General features: G+C 44.9%; 1 protein-coding gene across 1 annotated transcript; it reads left to right on the top strand.

Moving 5' to 3' along the window:
* Positions 1-7,646: 7,646 nt before the first annotated feature.
* Positions 7,647-16,483, top strand: OTP (orthopedia homeobox). Its single transcript, XM_058166321.1, has 3 exons — positions 7,647-7,683; positions 8,361-8,764; positions 15,953-16,483. Exons 1-3 carry the CDS (start codon positions 7,647-7,649, stop codon positions 16,481-16,483), a joined length of 972 nt encoding a protein of 323 aa, XP_058022304.1.
* Positions 16,484-17,303: the final 820 nt, after the last annotated feature.

Raw genomic sequence — 17,303 nt, 5'->3', positions numbered from 1 at the left:
ATTGGGTGAGCTGGGGGGGGGGCAGGGATTTTTGCTACTGGTTGTCCGCACCATCCGGTCTGAACTGGGAGCATTTCACCCCTGCAATAAAGTTTATCTTATCTTATTATTACATAGAATCCAATGGAGACACTTCCATGAGTATTTCTGATAACAAAATTGGAAAGGATTTCCAAAGCCATGACACACATGTTGCTCTGCATTGAATTTTGGAAAGAAATTAGTTAACAGTCTCAGGATTGTATTTGCCTGACAGCAGAATAATTCAAAACAATGTAGTATTTGGTATGGCAAGATAAGCCACCGCAACAGCCACCAAACTAAAAGGTGATCTGGATATAGGTCCCGCCTATGAAAAAAAAAAAGAAATCCAGAAAATAAGCCCCTCCTCCAGCATCCCAACGGAAGACCCCATTGGTCAGCAGTTTGAAGGGCGAGGTTGCCCGTATTCCAAGACTCAGCCTGCCTTGTGGTCCTGTGACCCAGAGCAAAACTCTTATCGAGGGCTTAGCTGCGGCCTGCCAGCTTTCCTTGCTTTGTTCAACGTGGGTTAAATGATGCTGTTGCCCAGGTCTCTCCGCCTATAAGGGGCCATTCATAGTATGATTTGAAAGGCCAGATGGATTTCTGCGTTTCCTTTAAGGCAGGGGTCTCCAACCTTGGCACCTTTGAGCCTGGCGGACTTCAACTCCCAGAATTCCCCAGCCAGCTTTGCTGGCTGGGGAATTCTGGGAGTTGAAGTCCGCCAGGCTCAAAGGTGCCAAGGTTGGAGACCCCTGCTTTAAGGCAATAAGATTAATAAAGTCCAACGTGGTTTTTCTTTGCTGCTTATCCCAACGCTCGCTTTGGCAGGCCGTTGACTTCAGTGCAGAAAGGAACTCTGAAGTGGGGGGGCTGGAGTGCTGCACCGTGGGGCTACGGGGAGAACAGCGCTCTTTCTGGGGAGGGGCGTGAGATACATTTCGCTTCCCCTCTCAGGCCTTCCAAAGGCGGCTAAAGGTGTCTCCGCTGGCGTGCGGAGCGGCCTTCCAGGAACCGTTCCGAAACTACCGGACAGAAAGGAGCGCCACATAAGCGCCCAGGCCGGAGCCTCTGGGCCTCCACCGACGGCCTTGCCTTTCTCGCGGGAAGGGTCGGGACTCGTGAGGCGCTTTGGCCGAGAGGGGCAGCTGGTTGCGCTCCCCCTGCTGCCTGGGCAGAGGCCGCGGCCACTCTCTCTCCCTCTCAGGCCCCGCTCCGGGGCTTGCGCGCTGCGGCCTGCTCCGAGGATCCGCGGGCCTTTGGAGAGACTGGCGGCCCCTCTGGAATTGGCCTGGGCCCGGCAACCGGCTGGGCGGGAGAGCGACTGGGCCGGGCCGGGCCGGGCCGGGTGGCGGCGCGCTGGTTCTTCGTCTTCTCCGCCCCAGGCTCATTACCAGCCCTTAATGAGACCCCTTTACTCCGTGACGTGCAACCGCTCCATCTCATTAAGGAAATCGCTCTTCAATGCTGATTATTTTATTTGCAGCCATAATTATATTTCTTTCGGCTAAATCACGGTTTAATCGAGCCCACATGGAGGGCAGCAGCGCTAATTACGGCGGGAGATGCGGTGGCGGTAGCTCGCCTCTTGGACTGCTGGCTGAAGCAGAAGGCGACCGAGGCGGGCCCCGTCCAGGATGCCCAGGCGCTTCTCGCCACGGGGCGGGGGGCGAAGCCGGAGAAGAAGCGGTCGGGAAGAGGAGCGTGGGGGGGGGGGAGGGAAGGGGGCCTGAAGCACAACAACTTATTACTTCTAATTCCCCAACTGTCACCAAATCACCTGCACGAAACAAGAATCTAATTTGTTAAGCTGGCATTTCTGCAGATGGAAGATCGATTTTCTCTTTAGATTTCTCTAATTGAGTGAATATAGACGCCCCGAATTAGCCGCATTTGGGGGCTGGAGGGAAAGGAGAAGAGGAATGGAGGTGGGTGCGAAGGGAGAGAATAAAGAACCGGGTGGCCGGGGAGAGTCAACAAAAATCATCCTGGTAAAATAAGGCATCGCCACCTCCCGACCTTCCCCCGCTCCCCCCAGTAATAAAGGAGGGCCTCGAAGGCCCCTCGATTGAGTGACAATCATATTTGTGGCACTAACTGGGTTTTAAAAGAAAAGGTTAGGACGGCTGGCGAATGCTAACCAAGCGGCAAAGGGGAAGAGAGAGAGAGGGCTGATCGCTGAAATTGCTTACAGAATTACATTTGTTTTTCTTGTGATTTTATTAAAAGTCACTCCTCATCTCCAGAATGCGTGAAAATATCTACTTTCCACTCAGATACACCGCATTAACTTGTTGGAGGCGAATTTGTTTGTTTGTCTATTTTATTTCTTTGGCTAGATAAGATTGATGCAGTCTTATTAGCGCTATATCTAGTTATAGAAAGAGATAAGGATGAGATGTTTTCTTTTTATTCCAATTACGAGGCTTGTCACCTAACTGAATAACTGATATATGATTATTTATCCTGAGCAAATAGAAATCAGAAAAGCGGCCCAACTTAACACATACAAACAAAAATATGTATGTTTCTTATTATAGTCAACCCCGGTAATTGGCCAGATTAACAGGGTGGCGTTGAAGACAGAAAGAAGGGAAACTTAAACGCTCGCTGTCAAGCAGCAGATAAATATTTTTGCCGCGGTCGCGTCTGATCGCCGATTTAGTAATGGGGAGGGGGGCATTTTAGAAATACAAGCGAGGATGATTTGTCGTTCTGCTCAGGTTGGGCTGTTGTCAAAAATTGAGAGTCCTGGAAAAACTTCGGAATACCTGCTTGGGCAAAGTTGTTTGGCTTTCAAGTTATATTTGTGTGTGTGTGTACACAGACACGCAATCGGTTGAATCAAGAGAAATAGCATGTTTCTTTCAAGTGGGCCTACTGAGAAGAAGGAAGCCGCTAATCATACTAATGCAAATAAAATACGAACACCACCACTAATAAAAGTAGGGTTTGGAATTGTCTGACTTGGTTTGTGCTAGAACATGGGGGTGGGGGTTGAGATGAAAGCTGTCTCTTAGTTCAGCAGCTTGCTCTCCCCCCTCCCCAGGAAACCGATTGATGAGAAATTAATTGAAACGAGCCGGGCTCAAACACACCCTGGCGCACATAACTGGCGCCACGCCTCAGATTCTGCAAGCTGCGCTCTCTTTCTGCCTGCCTGGTCTATTTAGAAAGATACGTTTGCGGCATAAAAATTGGGGGGTGGGAAGCCAGGTGGGGGAAGGAAAGGAGCCGGGCGGGGGCCGCGATCTCGCTCTCCTTTTGGGTAGACGACCTCCTCCATTGGAGCTTTTCTCTTCGTGCCCGTTTCAACCCTGGGCACAGTCGTGAAAAAAAACATCCTAGTTAGATCCTTCGATTGAACCGAAATGCGAACCGAGGCGGAGTTTTCTAGCCAACCAGTAATTTGAGAAGAGGCTTGCTGAAATCCCTTTTCCTCTCCATCTCCCTTCCTTCTACAGCCTGATCCTCCAGATCAGACCAGGACCACCAGCTGCCTGCCAGCCTCGGTTCGTCGGCGGCTCTCCAATCCAGCGAGGCAGGAGGCGCAAAGAGCTGAAGGAGAGGCGCGACAGGCCTTCAGACCCGGGATCTCTTACTATCACCGCGGCAGCCTGTTCCACTCACGTGGCCGCGCCCCTCCTTGCCTTCCTTTTCTAAAAGCGGGCCTGTAATTTACAAGGAATTAAAATTGATTCTTTTCATCAAGCACAGAAAATAGCAAAATGTGAGATCGTTAATTATTGAAGGAGGCGCTTTCTCATTAGAGGCAGCGCTGTTACAATTCAGCATTTAAATAACTGCAAAGCGAGAATAATAATTATTGTAAGAATTCTCATTTCAGCCTTTAAAAGACGTGCTGATTTTTATTTTCCGGTGATTTCATCCCCTTCCAGGGAAAACACAAAAGATGACACTTGTCTTCCAAAAACCAAAAAAGAGAGGTCCAAAACCCACTACTCAGGCTGGGATTTTTGCCAATGGGATCTGGATATAGCGCGGAAATAGAGTTCTGCGAATTTGTGCCGTTTATGCCTGTCTTCGAATCAAAGTAACAATGGACTGGTTTTAATAATATTAGCAATAATATAAAATAAGGCAAAATAAAATAAAAGTTTAAAAAAAGGGATCCACTTCTTCTGAGCACGGAACATTTATAAAATGTACAGATTCTGCACATCAGGATTGCCATGAAGATGACAACGTCACGCTCTTAGAAGTTTCAGAGCACACATTTCTATTTGCCATTTCTGCGTCTCCGGCCCCCGCCCTCTGTGCCCCAGGTGGCGTGAGATTTGCCAAATCAGGACCCCGGTCGGTCCCTGTGATACCGTTTGGTCCCCCTGAAGAAATCGTGAAGAGAAAACCAGGGGTGGTGGCGAGGTTAGAATTTCCCTGCACGGAGCCCTTTGGCAGGCACTCTGGTACGAAATTCAATCTCTATTTTTTATGAGAAGTAAACCGTCTAAATAAATTTTATTAGGGGCAACCAATATATTTTTCTAGTCACTCCCTTTGTTCCAGCCCTACGTGTGTGTAACAATCTAAAACCTATTTATGGTGGGAAAACTTGCCGGATCCGTCATAGAAAACCCGTTTACTTTGCGGGGAAAGTGATTTTCCCAAGCACGCCCTTGTCATGGTGGAGATTTGGGGACCAGAGCGCTAAGCCGAGCCTTGTTAGGGACTTCACTTTGCCTGATCAGGTGGGAAATACCTTCCATTATCCACGGAATGGCCTGACTGGCACTTTTCTGGCTGCGGAGGGGCGGGAGTTGGGGGAAGGATAAAGCGAGGGGCGATGGAAAAGAAAGCGGGGGGGGGATGACGAGGGGCGGCCCGCGAGAGGCTTCTGTAAGTGCACCCTGGCTTCAACTCTAGCAGCATCAAATCTTCCTTCCCAAATCTTTGGACCGCAAAGCCGGAGAGGACCGCAGCGGGAGGAGGAACCAGGGCGAGTCTAACTCTGGCAACCTCAAGCTGCCCTTTTGCCTTCTCCGCCTTAGAGCCCCTTCGTTCCTTCCCTTCCTTTTCCCTTTTAGCCTCCTTTTTTTTTTCCCTTTTCCCAACCCCTCGCCCCCGCGCTTTCAACTCTCGGAAGGAATGATTTAGTTTGTTTATCCTGCTATAAAAATCAAGAGCAATAGAAAAGTCATAAAAAGCAACGCGCCATCCATCACGCCGCAGCCTTGTTTTCCCGCGGCTCCTAAGCGAGATGGATCAGCCGCGGGCTTCGGCCCCCTTGTTAGCGCGCGGAGGGGCCTGCCCATTAACGATCACGCTTTTTATTTATCGACTTGGCAGCGGGCGAGCCGAGGATCAGGGGAGGGAGCCGAAGCGGGTGGGGGCAGCGTCGGAATACCCCGGAAGTTGGGATCGGGCCCCTAACTGAGGCGCAAAACCGGGGAGGGGGTGGGGGAGGTTGGGATCGGGTCCAGAGAGCCGCCCTCCAAAGGTGGGACGTGAGAAATGAAGGTATCCGGGAAGCGAGTCGGCGGAACTCAGGGGCACTTGTTTTCCCGCGGCTTCGGCCGATTTGCCCTCAGGAAAGAAGGAAGGCCCGCAGTCAGTCCTTGCCCCTACAGGTTTAGCCCTATTCCCTTAAGAGAAGGAGGAGGGGGCTTTAGGTACAGAGGAAAGCGACCCTCGCAGCCGTCTTGAGCCGCGGCTCCCGGTCTCAAACCGCGCCCGCAGGCTGGCGCCCCTGGGGAACATCCTGAGCTGAGAAGCCAGGCGCTTACCGACCGGCGCATCCTTTGTCTCCCCCTCGAGGGCCAGGCCGAACCAACCTGCCCAAGACCGCCCCCCACCTCTTCAACGACTGCCCGCTGCGCCCGGTTTGTGGGAGACACTTGGCCGCCACCTCCCTCCCATAGAACCTTTTTTTTTTTTTTTTGCCTTTGGAGTCTTCAGGCCAGAGGCTCCGAGGTGAATCTCGTGGCCTCGCTCTTTTTTTTTCTTTCTTTCCCTTTTTCTTTGGGTGCAAGCTTTCTTTGCACTAAATGAATAATCTTAATTGCATCACTTTCGAATTAAAAATCAATGTTAATCAAGCTAGAAGTAGGAAATATCAGTTTTCATTGTGCCTGGCCTAGTTGGCATTTCCCTCCTTTTGAGAGTAAGGGGGAGATTTAAAAAATCAAATAACTTTAAAAGGCCATTCTGTTCTGCTACAAATACAATTGAAACGGATTGTTTAGAAGCGGATCAGAAACGGTACAGAATTTTGCACTTAATTTCCTCCGTTATCTTTTACAATAAGGACCTCTTGCCTTGACAGCCAAGTCTAAACAGTAGTAAATTAGTACAAATTTATACTGATTTTACTCTAATAATCGTAATAAAAGCTTATAGATTTGGCACTAATTACATAAATGCCTAATGATCTTGAAAATTACTCTGGTTAGAAATATATTACTAATCTAAACTTTGTTGTTGGCTGGCTTTGAAAAATCAGAACATTAGAAATGGTTCGCTTCCCTTGTGCAAAGCACTTAAAATTGTTGGGATAGTTTAACATATTCAAGAAGAAAATAATGTTTTCGATTTATTTTTTTTAAACTTTATTTACTGCCTTCAATTGAGTTTAGAGAAGATGAACTTAGAAACTTTCACACCCGCCAAATGGACCGATGCCGGCCGGCATTTCTGGCGCTAGTTTTCTAAGCCAAACCGACAACTGGAATTACATCTTGTTTTTAAATATACAAATATTTAATTCAAGGGGACTAAGATCATAGGAGGAGGGAGAGCGAAGAGGCATCCCGATTGGAGTATAAATTTCATCAGGGTTACACTCCACTTTGTTCCAATCATCCCAGACTGTAGCTTTACCAAGTTTGAAGAGGTCGGTTTAGAGACCCTTTAAATAAAGCCATCCAAGCAAGTCACCCCTCTCTGCAGTTTTGTGGGACCTCTTGGCCCCTCTTTCCCCCTCTTCACTGGGGCCCAAAAAGGTGGGAGAAGTCCCCACCAGAGGGCTCAAGGCCTCCCTGCGATGAGAAGGAGGCCAGGCACCCCTCCAGCCATTGGCGGTTCCCCCCCCCATTGCCCCTTTTATTGCCTTGGCTTTGTCAGTCATTTCCAATTAATTTGATCAGGAGGTCAGAAGAAGAAGAGGAGGAGGAGGAGGAGGAGGAGGAGGACGCGGACGAGGAGGACAAGGAGGAGGCGGGCGGGTTGTGGGGGAAGATTGTCCCTAATGCAGTCAATCAGTCGGGGGACCGAATTGTAAAGGGGGCTTTAAAAGCCCAGCCCGCGCGGCGTTCGGCTGGCGCGGCAGCGGCGGGTGCCGTGGCTGCGGGCGGGTGGAGCGGGGACTCTGGGTGCTGACATTTGCAGGCTGCCCTCCTGATTGGTCCCTTCGCTGAGCTGCTCACGGGTTCACTGAAGTGTTAAGCACCTCCCCGTCTCTCTAAAGGACATTATAATGCAAGAGACCCCCTTTTTAACCACACACCGAATTTTCTTTCATTTAGGCGATCTATATATAAATATATATCCATAAGCTGTGTGGAGGACCTAGATCTATTTTAACTTGCCCCCCTTTTTTCTCATAAAAAAATCAACAACCAACCGCTAAAATTTGGGGGGGAACAGCTTTCGCCCTGGAGCGGTGCGCGATGCTCTCACACGCCGACCTCCTGGACGCCCGGCTCGGTGAGTTGCCCCCAAGCTTCTTCCCCCCTTTCCCCTGCTCCCTCTCCTCATCGCCAACAGCCCAGGAAGAAGCCGAGAGCAGGAAATTGACAATTTGTGCCTGATTTTACCTTAATGCGATCTAAATGGGCTAATTTCTTTAAAAGTAATTGTACTGTATTAAAGTTTAATTTGATTTAACATCGCCTCTTTTTTAAAAAAACAACAACAACTATGGAATATGTAGATCTAAAAGCACAATTGGGGGCCATTTCGCTTGGAGTTTTGCCCCCACTTCCTCCTCCTCCTCCTCTTCTTCCTCCTCCTGGTCTTCCCTTTGGTTGTTTTCTTTCTTTTTTTAAATTTTGTTTCCCTTAAATTCTTGTTAAAGAATTGAAGACATAGATTGATTTATAATTTCAGGCATTTGTTGGGGTTTGGACAAATGGCTGTTGTTGAGCCAAAGGAACTTACTTCTCGCTCGGGCGGGAAAGGGGCGGCCAGGGCCCCCATCCCGGGGCTCCTATTTAAGCGGGATGGTACTCGAGTTCCTTCCAAGTTGGCGGCTCCCTTCCTCCGGCGTGCCCGGGGCAGGATCCCGGCTCCGGCGCTCGGGGAAGGTTGCCGCCTTGGCCACCTTGCCCGCTTTTAGTGGATCCGACGCTGAAGTGTGGTGGGCCGCTGCTTTGCCTCCGCAGGAATGAAAGACGCCGCCGAGCTGTTGGGCCACCGGGAGGCCGTGAAGTGCCGCTTGGGCGTCGGAGGCTCGGAGCCCGGAGGCCACCCGGGGGACCTGGCGCCCAACTCGGACGCAGTGGAAGGGGCCACGCTGCTACCCGGAGAGGACATCACCACGGTGGGTTCGACGCCGAGCGCGCTGGCCGTGAGCGCCAAAGACCCCGACAAGCAGCCTGGACCGCCGCAGAACCCCAGCCAGGCCGGACCGCAGCAAGGCCAGCAAAAGCAGAAACGGCACCGGACGCGCTTTACCCCGGCTCAGCTAAACGAGCTGGAGCGCAGCTTCGCCAAGACCCACTACCCGGACATCTTCATGCGCGAGGAGCTGGCTCTGCGCATCGGCCTCACCGAATCGCGAGTCCAGGTATGCGGCTAAACCACGGCAAGCCAGCCCTCTGCCTCCTTGCTTTCCTTCGGCCTCGGCAAGGGCCAGAGCAGGGTTTCCCCCACCCCACCCGGGAGCCCAGGGCCCTGCCAGGTCAAGGCTGATCCTCCTCCTTAGATCCAGGCCCGAGCAATCAGGCGCAGAACAGGGAGAGTCAGAAAGGCGAGCCAAGCAAATGCTACAGCCATCCCGATTCCCTAACCCCGGGATAGAAAACCTTTCAGGTTGTCGTGGCCCTTCCGGTTGGGGTCTAAAGTTTACGTGAAATGAAAGGATCAAAAGGCATCACGGGGACAGCGTAAGGTTGAGCGGCTTCGTAGATTTTTAGCTATGCTTTTATTTTGGACAACCTGCAAATATAGTTGCCGCGCTGCCACGCTAGGAAATTGTTTTCTGGTGCAACAGACTCCACCTTTAATTAATTTAACTACCACCAATTTCAGGGGGACAGATCTCTGAATAAAATCTTTGTGAAAGAAAGCTTAGAGGGGTTTATTTATTCAGAGAATCCCTTGATCGACCCAAACTTTTTATTTGTGAACATGATAAATATATTTGAGAAAAGATAATATATTTATAAAACGTTGATTCAATTTGGTACATAGAAATAAATTTGTATTCACTTTAGTTCTGATCATCAATCAAGTGGATATTATTTTAATTGTTCTAATTCTGATAGCAAATGATTTGAATTGGATTTAATTTGCGAGTCGTTTTAAAGCAACTGCGCTGTCCTTAGTCCTGAACTTTTCTTTCCCTGATTATTTCGATCTTAGATTACACTACTAAAATATTTTGAAATCTAGTTTTTCTTAGTCTTAAAAAAATCCATCAAAAGTTCGTATTTTAATCTTATTAAATGTGGTTGGATCCAATAGAAATAATCTTGGCTTGACATTAAAAGGACGAGAATTAAAAATCTGCTAGATTTATTTCCAAACAAATTTTTATATAATTGGAGTCTGACTTTGCAGAGTAGACCTAATTAATTCATTGGCAACTAGAGAATACCAGTGGAAATTCAATGGCATTTTTAAACTTGCATTTAGAAATCCTTAAGATTTTAAAAATATGTCTTTTCTAGATTGTCTGTTATCACCCATCTCTTTATTTTAAACACTTCCAGAAAAATGATAAACATACTTAAAAGGGAGATATCTGCAAATTGGGCCTATATTGTAGAAAAATAAAAAGTGTCCAATGGCATGTTTTAATGAATAAAACTTAAGACATTTTTTAAAAGCAAGTTAATTTTTCACAAAAAATAAGGTTTAGTTAGAATATAAACAACAGATATTACTATGAATTATATCTCAAATAAGGTTTCAGCTAAAATAAGAGGATCATTTAGTTGGTGACAAAATTAAAGAAAACAAGATCAAGTAAATTTTACTGGATTTTGGCAAAGGTTAATCACACAGTTTCATTACCAGAAACTTGATTTTTTAAAAAAGCCAAAATGCAAATATATTAAGGAAATGGTGGTTATTCATGTATTCTTCCCTCAACCAATACAGTCTACAGAATGTTATTATTTATATACCAGTATAAATGTTAAATTAAAAAAGGCAAATACACAGATTTTAAAGTAAATGATTTTAGTTTTATTCTCATGAACTGAAAATGTACATTGACTTTGATTTACAATCATGGTAATATCCATCCCCTTAAAACTCTTAACCTGTCTCTTTGCAACTACCTCAATTATTAGTTTAAAATTACAATTAAAATGTAGGTTTTTTTAAAAAAAATTGAAAATATCTAATAATTGCTTTTCTTTAGTTACATCTTACCTAAAGCCGATTTCCATAGACTTCAAGACTTTCTTATAAGCAAGCACAATTACATCAATTGGATTTATCTCAGTGAATTGCAAGCTAGGAAAAATATCTTAATAACTGCTACATAATCCTACAGTCTTCTAATGGCTTCAGGCAGCTGAATAGAAACAGTTTAATCGAGTGGCAATTTAAATATTCTTTACAATAATGTTCTGCAGTTTAAAAAGTAATCAAATCAACATAACCTTCTTAATTAACACTTCAGAATGATTAACACTATGTAAGCTTGTGCAAAAAATAAATTATGGGAAATGTATTTACTTCCCAGTTCATTGTATTCTTGCTACTTGATGAAATGGAAGAGTAATGGCTGAGTTTATGGTCTCATACCACCTTTTCGGTGCGTGGGGACTCTGCACATATCCAAAATGCTTCACACGCCCGCTTTTACTGCAGCAGCCCTGGATGTACCCTCACATGCAAGAATAAATTATATCTTTTCTATTTTCTGGTCTACATTTTAAAAAGCTATTCCTGCTTGTCAAGGCAGAAGCTTATTCTCCTTTATGTTACTGCTGTACTATTCCCCCTATCCCCCCCATCTTCCCAGACTGGGTGTAATAGTAATAAAACCATTCTTTTTATAGCATGCCATTATTAGAAACCAATTTCAGAATTATTTATAACCCAGAATGGCTTATTAAGCAGCAATGTGAGAATCATGCAAATGACAGCGATCCAATGCAATATAATAAGCATAATCATTAGTCTCTCGTGCTGATTAATTAACTTTCAATATTTTATTTACATAAAAAGCAAATCAGTGAAATAACTTCTGCTCAGCTCAGGCTTGCCTTTCAATATTTTACACCAACCTAAAAATAATGTGCAAGGATTCCATTGACCGTGTCCCTCTGCGCTGCCCATGTCACCTGCCACATCTTAATAGGGGACAAGCTGAGAGTATTTTCTAGTTTTCTAATGGAATGAGAAATTGCATTTTCTTCCTCTCCCAGCAACTATTAAAGCGTAATGAATTCGGCCTAGAGTTCACGGCTGGCTGATCGAAATGAACCTCAGATCTGAGCTTTAATGCAGCTCTCCAGATTTCCTACCAAATCTTCCCATTAATCATCTGATGGATTCCAGTGAGATCTTCATAAGGCTTTGGGAGAAGATAGAGAGGGGAATAAAAAGGAAGGAAGGAAGGAAGGAAAGAAGGAAGGAAGGAAGGAAGGAAGATAATATCCCCTTGACTGCTTTTCCGGTTTATAGCTGGGCTATATATCTCTAAATACATTTACAGTGTATCTATATTACTGTAACTGCAGGTTATCATGAAAGTAGAGTTTGAAATTGCAAACTCCATTAGATCCTTAATATTATATTAATATCATTGGATGATGCAGAAGCTGAGAGGTAATTGTTGGTATGCCAATCTCAAGGCAAAGTTGCCCAAATGCCTCTGGCTAATATATTTCCAGAGCCAAGCTGTCAAGTGTGCTTTTTCCAAGTATCCCTCTGGTTCTTGCTCCTGTTTAATCTGTCATGCACTGGTTTCCAAGTGGATACATCCACATTTTCAAAAGCATATGCACTGTTGCTCTGAAATGAGGTGATCCAGACTTGATGGAAATTCTTTTACAACCCCAGTAAACCATGACACATAAAACGATTTTGTGGCCACCATTTAACTAACCCTAAAATGTAATTGAACAAAATTCTTTCCCCTCTGCTCCACATCTTCCCCTCCCTTCTATTCAATTATTATTCTTATAACATTTAGACACTTAACAGCTGTTCTTTCTTGCTAATGGGCCCAAGCATGTTTCCCAGTCTAAATAAAAGGGATTGGAAAAATATGTCTTTACTTGGGACCCATACACTCCCAAAGTCAAGTGAGATCAGAAAGTGTCCTGGAGATTGTTTCAACAATGGTAGTATTGAAGAAAGCAAAAAGCAACCTCATTTCAAACAAGGTGGAAATTGTAGCAAATCTGTAGTCCATATTACTCTGAAATTAACCAATGTGCTCCCTAAGGAGTTATAGCATTCTTAATACATGAACACAAAGATTAAAGATCTGGAGATAAAAATTAATGATAGAAACTGATCAGGAAACAACTAGTTTCTCCTTCTCTGAAAAGTATCTTGATTATCTTTTAAACAAGTGGATTATTTATTTATTTTTTATATTTTTACCCTACCTTTATAACTCAAGATGGCAAACATACATCATACTTTTTCCTCCTCCAATTTTCCTCATGACAACCTTGTAAGGCAGGTTGGGTTGAGAAAGTGTTCAGCCCAAAGTCACCTAGCTGACTTTCATACCTAAAATTGGACTAGAACTCAAGTGTTCTGGTTTCCAGATAACATCTTAACCACTAGACCAAACTGGCTCTATGCTTGAGAATGCAAACCAAAACATGATACTTACACCACTTGCCAATTGACAGAACCCAGGCTGATTAAAAACAAACCATCTTCCTCGCATAAAGCAAGAACAGACAATAGAAAAAGCCAATTGGCTAAACAATAAAACAACAATCAAAGTTCAACCTGGTTAAACTTTAGCTGGAGGAAGAGGACTAAAGGCCAGAAACACATTCTTTTCAAACAGCAATTCATTAGCAGGCCCATTGATTTAAAACAAATGACAGTTGTATAGATAAATATTGTATTTGAGATATGAACTGAAACAAAGAATACAAAGCCTAAATAAGAGAATAGAGAAAGCTAACTGAAGGACACAGTCTTAAACAGGCCTATATGTGAGTTAAATGGAGTTTGTTTAGCATTATATTTAGAGCTAAGTGGGAAAATCGTATTATACTTATTGTCTTGCTTAAAATCATAGTAGTTGTTAGTTTTGAAGATACGTCACACTTGTGTAATTTCCAAAAGCTTTTAAATAAGTACATATTTTTAGGAGACGATTTTTAAAAAGTTCTTAAATTAAAAGGTTAAATAGAAATGAAAAAATAAATAAGTATAGGTAAGGTCAATCGTAGCTGAAACTGATGAAAGCTTGGTTAACTAAAGCACCAGTGTGAATGCCTAAAACAAAATTCTGTACACTTGCCAGAGCAGCTCCCTTGAGGTCACGTTTTAGTAAGTAATCTTGCAGCATTTGAGTTTAATCCCCAATTTCAAAATGAATACTGAACTGTTTCCATTGAAATATCTAGGTAATTGCTTTATTTTTACTTTATTGAAATTTAGCAGAAGAAAATTTAAATTGCACACCTATTATATCTAAGCAATGGCTTTTCATTTCCAGTGTGGAAAATATACTTATTTTAATCATTAGACAATATGAGACCTGATATAAAATAATTATGTCCATTCTCATTATAAATTCATTTGAAATTTCTGGGAAAGAATGGGAACTATTGGACAATTAGTCTAGGGTAACTTTCTTTTAAACCAAACGCAATATTTGAACTGGTGTATAATTTATTAGATCTTGATGGAACTCATTGTATACTGTTACACTGAGCCCTGAGACATCTTTTTTAAATAGTTACTAATTCATCTGGCTTTTATTTTCAAAAGCATTATTTTAATTCTTGGGTCAGAGGAGGGTGCATTGAACCATATGATGTAATCTTTGGGTTACGTATAAAAAATATGAATATATTTGAAAAAAAAATCGGCTGAATCATACTGGATAAAAACTTATCTGGTCTGGATTCTTTTTAAAACAACATTTTAACTGGTGGGGCTTATGAAAACAGTTTACTCCAATAATCTTAACTGGTGGCAATTACCATACTAGAATTAGGCATACCACTGATTTAGAAGCACCAGTAAGTATTCATATGTAATTACAAATGGTACTTACATACACCAAATATCAACATACAGTGGGTCTCAATAAGTTGCTGCTCTAGGATATTTGTACGCAACATGACTATGTTACTGAATTCAAGGCTGAACATAACAAGTTAGCAATAATGGTTGTTTGCATGACTTCCATCCTTAAGATTGCGAATGAAGGATATAAAGTCCAACACAGAAACAGATAAAATGAAGGCTGCCATGTATTTTTCAACCTTGCTTTTGCTGTGGTTTGGAATGTAAAGCTTTAATATTATACCATTTCAGTATTTGTGTGTGTGTGTGTGTGTGTGTGAGAGAGAGAGAGAGAGAGAGAGACAGACAGACAGACAGACAAAAGATTTATCAGGAACGTGCTACTAATGTGTAGCAATAATGGAAAGATAGAAGTACTATTTGGATATATTTGTTGATTAATAGAAGTCAGTCCCAAACGTATCAAAATAAGGACTACTATATAAATTTAGACTTCCCTCTCCTCTTTCTTCTAAAGTATAAAAATGCAGCCCAAATTAGCATGACTCCCTTGATCATGTTGCATTATAGCTATAGTCTAATCTAATGTGATGGTGTATCTGCTTTGATTATACTATTTGGCTATTGTGTATTTCTGATAAGTTGATCAAATAATAGCTTGAGTGGAATCAAGTACAATACTCAGCAATGAAGTATAGCACTTATCAATAAATGATAATCTTGCACCAGGTAGTTTAACCTGAATTCTAAAACTTCATTAGATTTAAATGTAAGGATTTTATTATTCAGCAATGTGGAGATAAGTACAATGATACTTATTTAAAAGTATTTATTTTTAAATCAGTGTTAATAATATGCTGGGGCAGAAAATAACAATTGGATCTGTTAATGGAATGTTACAGCCTATAAGCAATTTAAATCCAACCCTACATTTTAGTTTCTTTTTTTTCTATGGTAGCATCTCCTGAATGTAACAAAGCTCTCAATATTTAAGCCGATAAACGGCAGTACTGCAAACTTATCTTGACAAAAATAATCTAAATGTTTATTAAGTGCAATGTATATTATTAGTAAGGTAATGGTGATGCTTGAGACAAATATTGTATTTCATTACAGAACGGAAACTAAGGATTGTATATTTACAATACAAGTTCCGTTTTGTTCTGTCCCTCGGACCATCTGTGTTTCGAACTGGCAGATGCCCCTTATTTAAAAGGAGATTCTTCCTTTTTCTACCAAAATCCCAATGGAAATATAATAGCCGCCCTTCACTATATATTCCTTTGTTTGTTAATTGAGTAACCCTTCCCTGCTTCAGAGGAAGTAGGAGAAAGCTCGCTTTCGCACAGAGGTTTCCACAGGGTAGCCCTCCTCTGGGTCTCCGGGGTTTCCTCGGCCGTTCAGGCCTTTCTGGGGACCGGATGGCTTTGGGGTGGGTGGGTGCACGCCCTTGCGGCTTCGGCCGATGACAGCGCAGTCCTCCGTCGGTCTAACCCGGCCTTCTTTTCTCTTTCATGGGTCCTCTCTCCTCCTTTCCTTCGTCTGCGGCGACGGCTGATCCGAGCAGGTCTGGTTCCAGAACCGACGGGCCAAGTGGAAGAAGCGCAAGAAGACCACCAACGTCTTCCGCGCCCCCGGCACGCTGCTGCCCACGCCCGGCCTGCCCCAGTTCCCTTCCGCCGCCGCCGCCGCCGCGGCAGCCATGGGCGACAGCTTGTGTTCCTTCCACGCCAACGACACGCGCTGGGCCGCGGCCGGCATGCCGGGGGTGTCGCAGCTGCCCCTGCCGCCGGCCCTGGGCAGGCAGCAGGCCATGGCGCAGTCACTGTCGCAGTGCAGCCTGGCGGCGGGCCCCCCACCCAACTCCATGGGCTTGTCCAACAGCCTGGCGGGCTCCAACGGCGCCGGCCTGCAATCGCACCTCTACCAGCCCGCTTTCCCTGGCATGGTGCCCGCTTCCCTGCCAGGCCCCAGCAACGTGACGGGCTCGCCGCAGCTCTGCAGCTCCCCGGACAGCAGCGACGTGTGGCGGGGCACGAGCATCGCCTCCCTCCGCCGGAAAGCGCTGGAGCACACAGTCTCCATGAGTTTCACCTAATGGCGCCCCCGCCTTCCCAGCCAGCAGCCTCTCCCAGCCGCGCCTCCCGTTTTCCCGCCTTTTTCTTCACCTCCGTCCGGCCTCCCTGCTCTGACCCGAGCGGATCGCCTCGTTCCCGCCATTTTCCCCCCTTTTTACCTAAAAGAGGAGGGGGACTCACTCACTTACCAGGGAGCCGACTCAGGATCTGAAACCAATGGGCTAGTTTTGTGGGGGAGAGAAAGATGCAAGTAAGCGCACACGCACACGCACACACGCGATCTCCGGCGAGCAACCCGGGCAAGTTCGAGCTGCAAAGGCGGAGACGGAGCCAACGCGTGTCTTAATTAAGATTTAAGAAATACCTATCTTAAGGACTCAGCGGACCTCGTTTAAGTTCTGTCGAAGTTCCTCCCCGACCTACTCCTCACCCAGATCCACAGGAAAACGATAAGATATATGTGCGTGCGTGTGTGTATAAAGTATATATGTATACACACACACACACGACGTGTATCTGTATACACACGTATGCATGTGTGTGCGTGTGGGTGTATACATACAAACAAAAACAATAGCCACGTTTTTTGCAGGGGTTTTTGATAGCAGGTTTTTGAACGGGCGGCCGAGCTCGACCTTTGGGCGGGCGCGGCGGCGGGGGGGAACAATGGCGATGACGTGAATCGTCCAGGGAAAACAGCCCATTTGATAACCCTTTTTAAGCGACGGGAGTCGAATTCAAATGAAATTTTTTTAAGGCGACATAGAAACCTCCGCCCCTTCCTTTCCCGTCCTTCCCACTTTTGATGGGCTATTAAATTCCTAGGGTGACCCTGTTTCA

The sequence above is a fragment of the Ahaetulla prasina genome, chromosome 2, assembly GCF_028640845.1.
Source record: "Ahaetulla prasina isolate Xishuangbanna chromosome 2, ASM2864084v1, whole genome shotgun sequence".
Classification (NCBI taxonomy): Eukaryota; Metazoa; Chordata; class Lepidosauria; order Squamata; family Colubridae; genus Ahaetulla; species Ahaetulla prasina.
Note: the sequence above shows the minus strand (reverse complement) of the source record. Positions and strands in the feature narration are given on the sequence as shown.

What these genes read in the sequence shown, in the direction of transcription:
- OTP (XM_058166321.1), top strand. Translation starts at nt 7,647, where the DNA reads ATGCTCTCACACGCCGACCTCCTGGACGCCCGGCTCG. An exon ending in CCTCCTGGACGCCCGGCTCG is followed by an intron (nt 7,684 to 8,360) that starts GTGAGTTGCCCC and finishes TTGCCTCCGCAG; the next exon opens with GAATGAAAGACGCCGCCGAG. An exon ending in TCACCGAATCGCGAGTCCAG is followed by an intron (nt 8,765 to 15,952) that starts GTATGCGGCTAA and finishes TGATCCGAGCAG; the next exon opens with GTCTGGTTCCAGAACCGACG.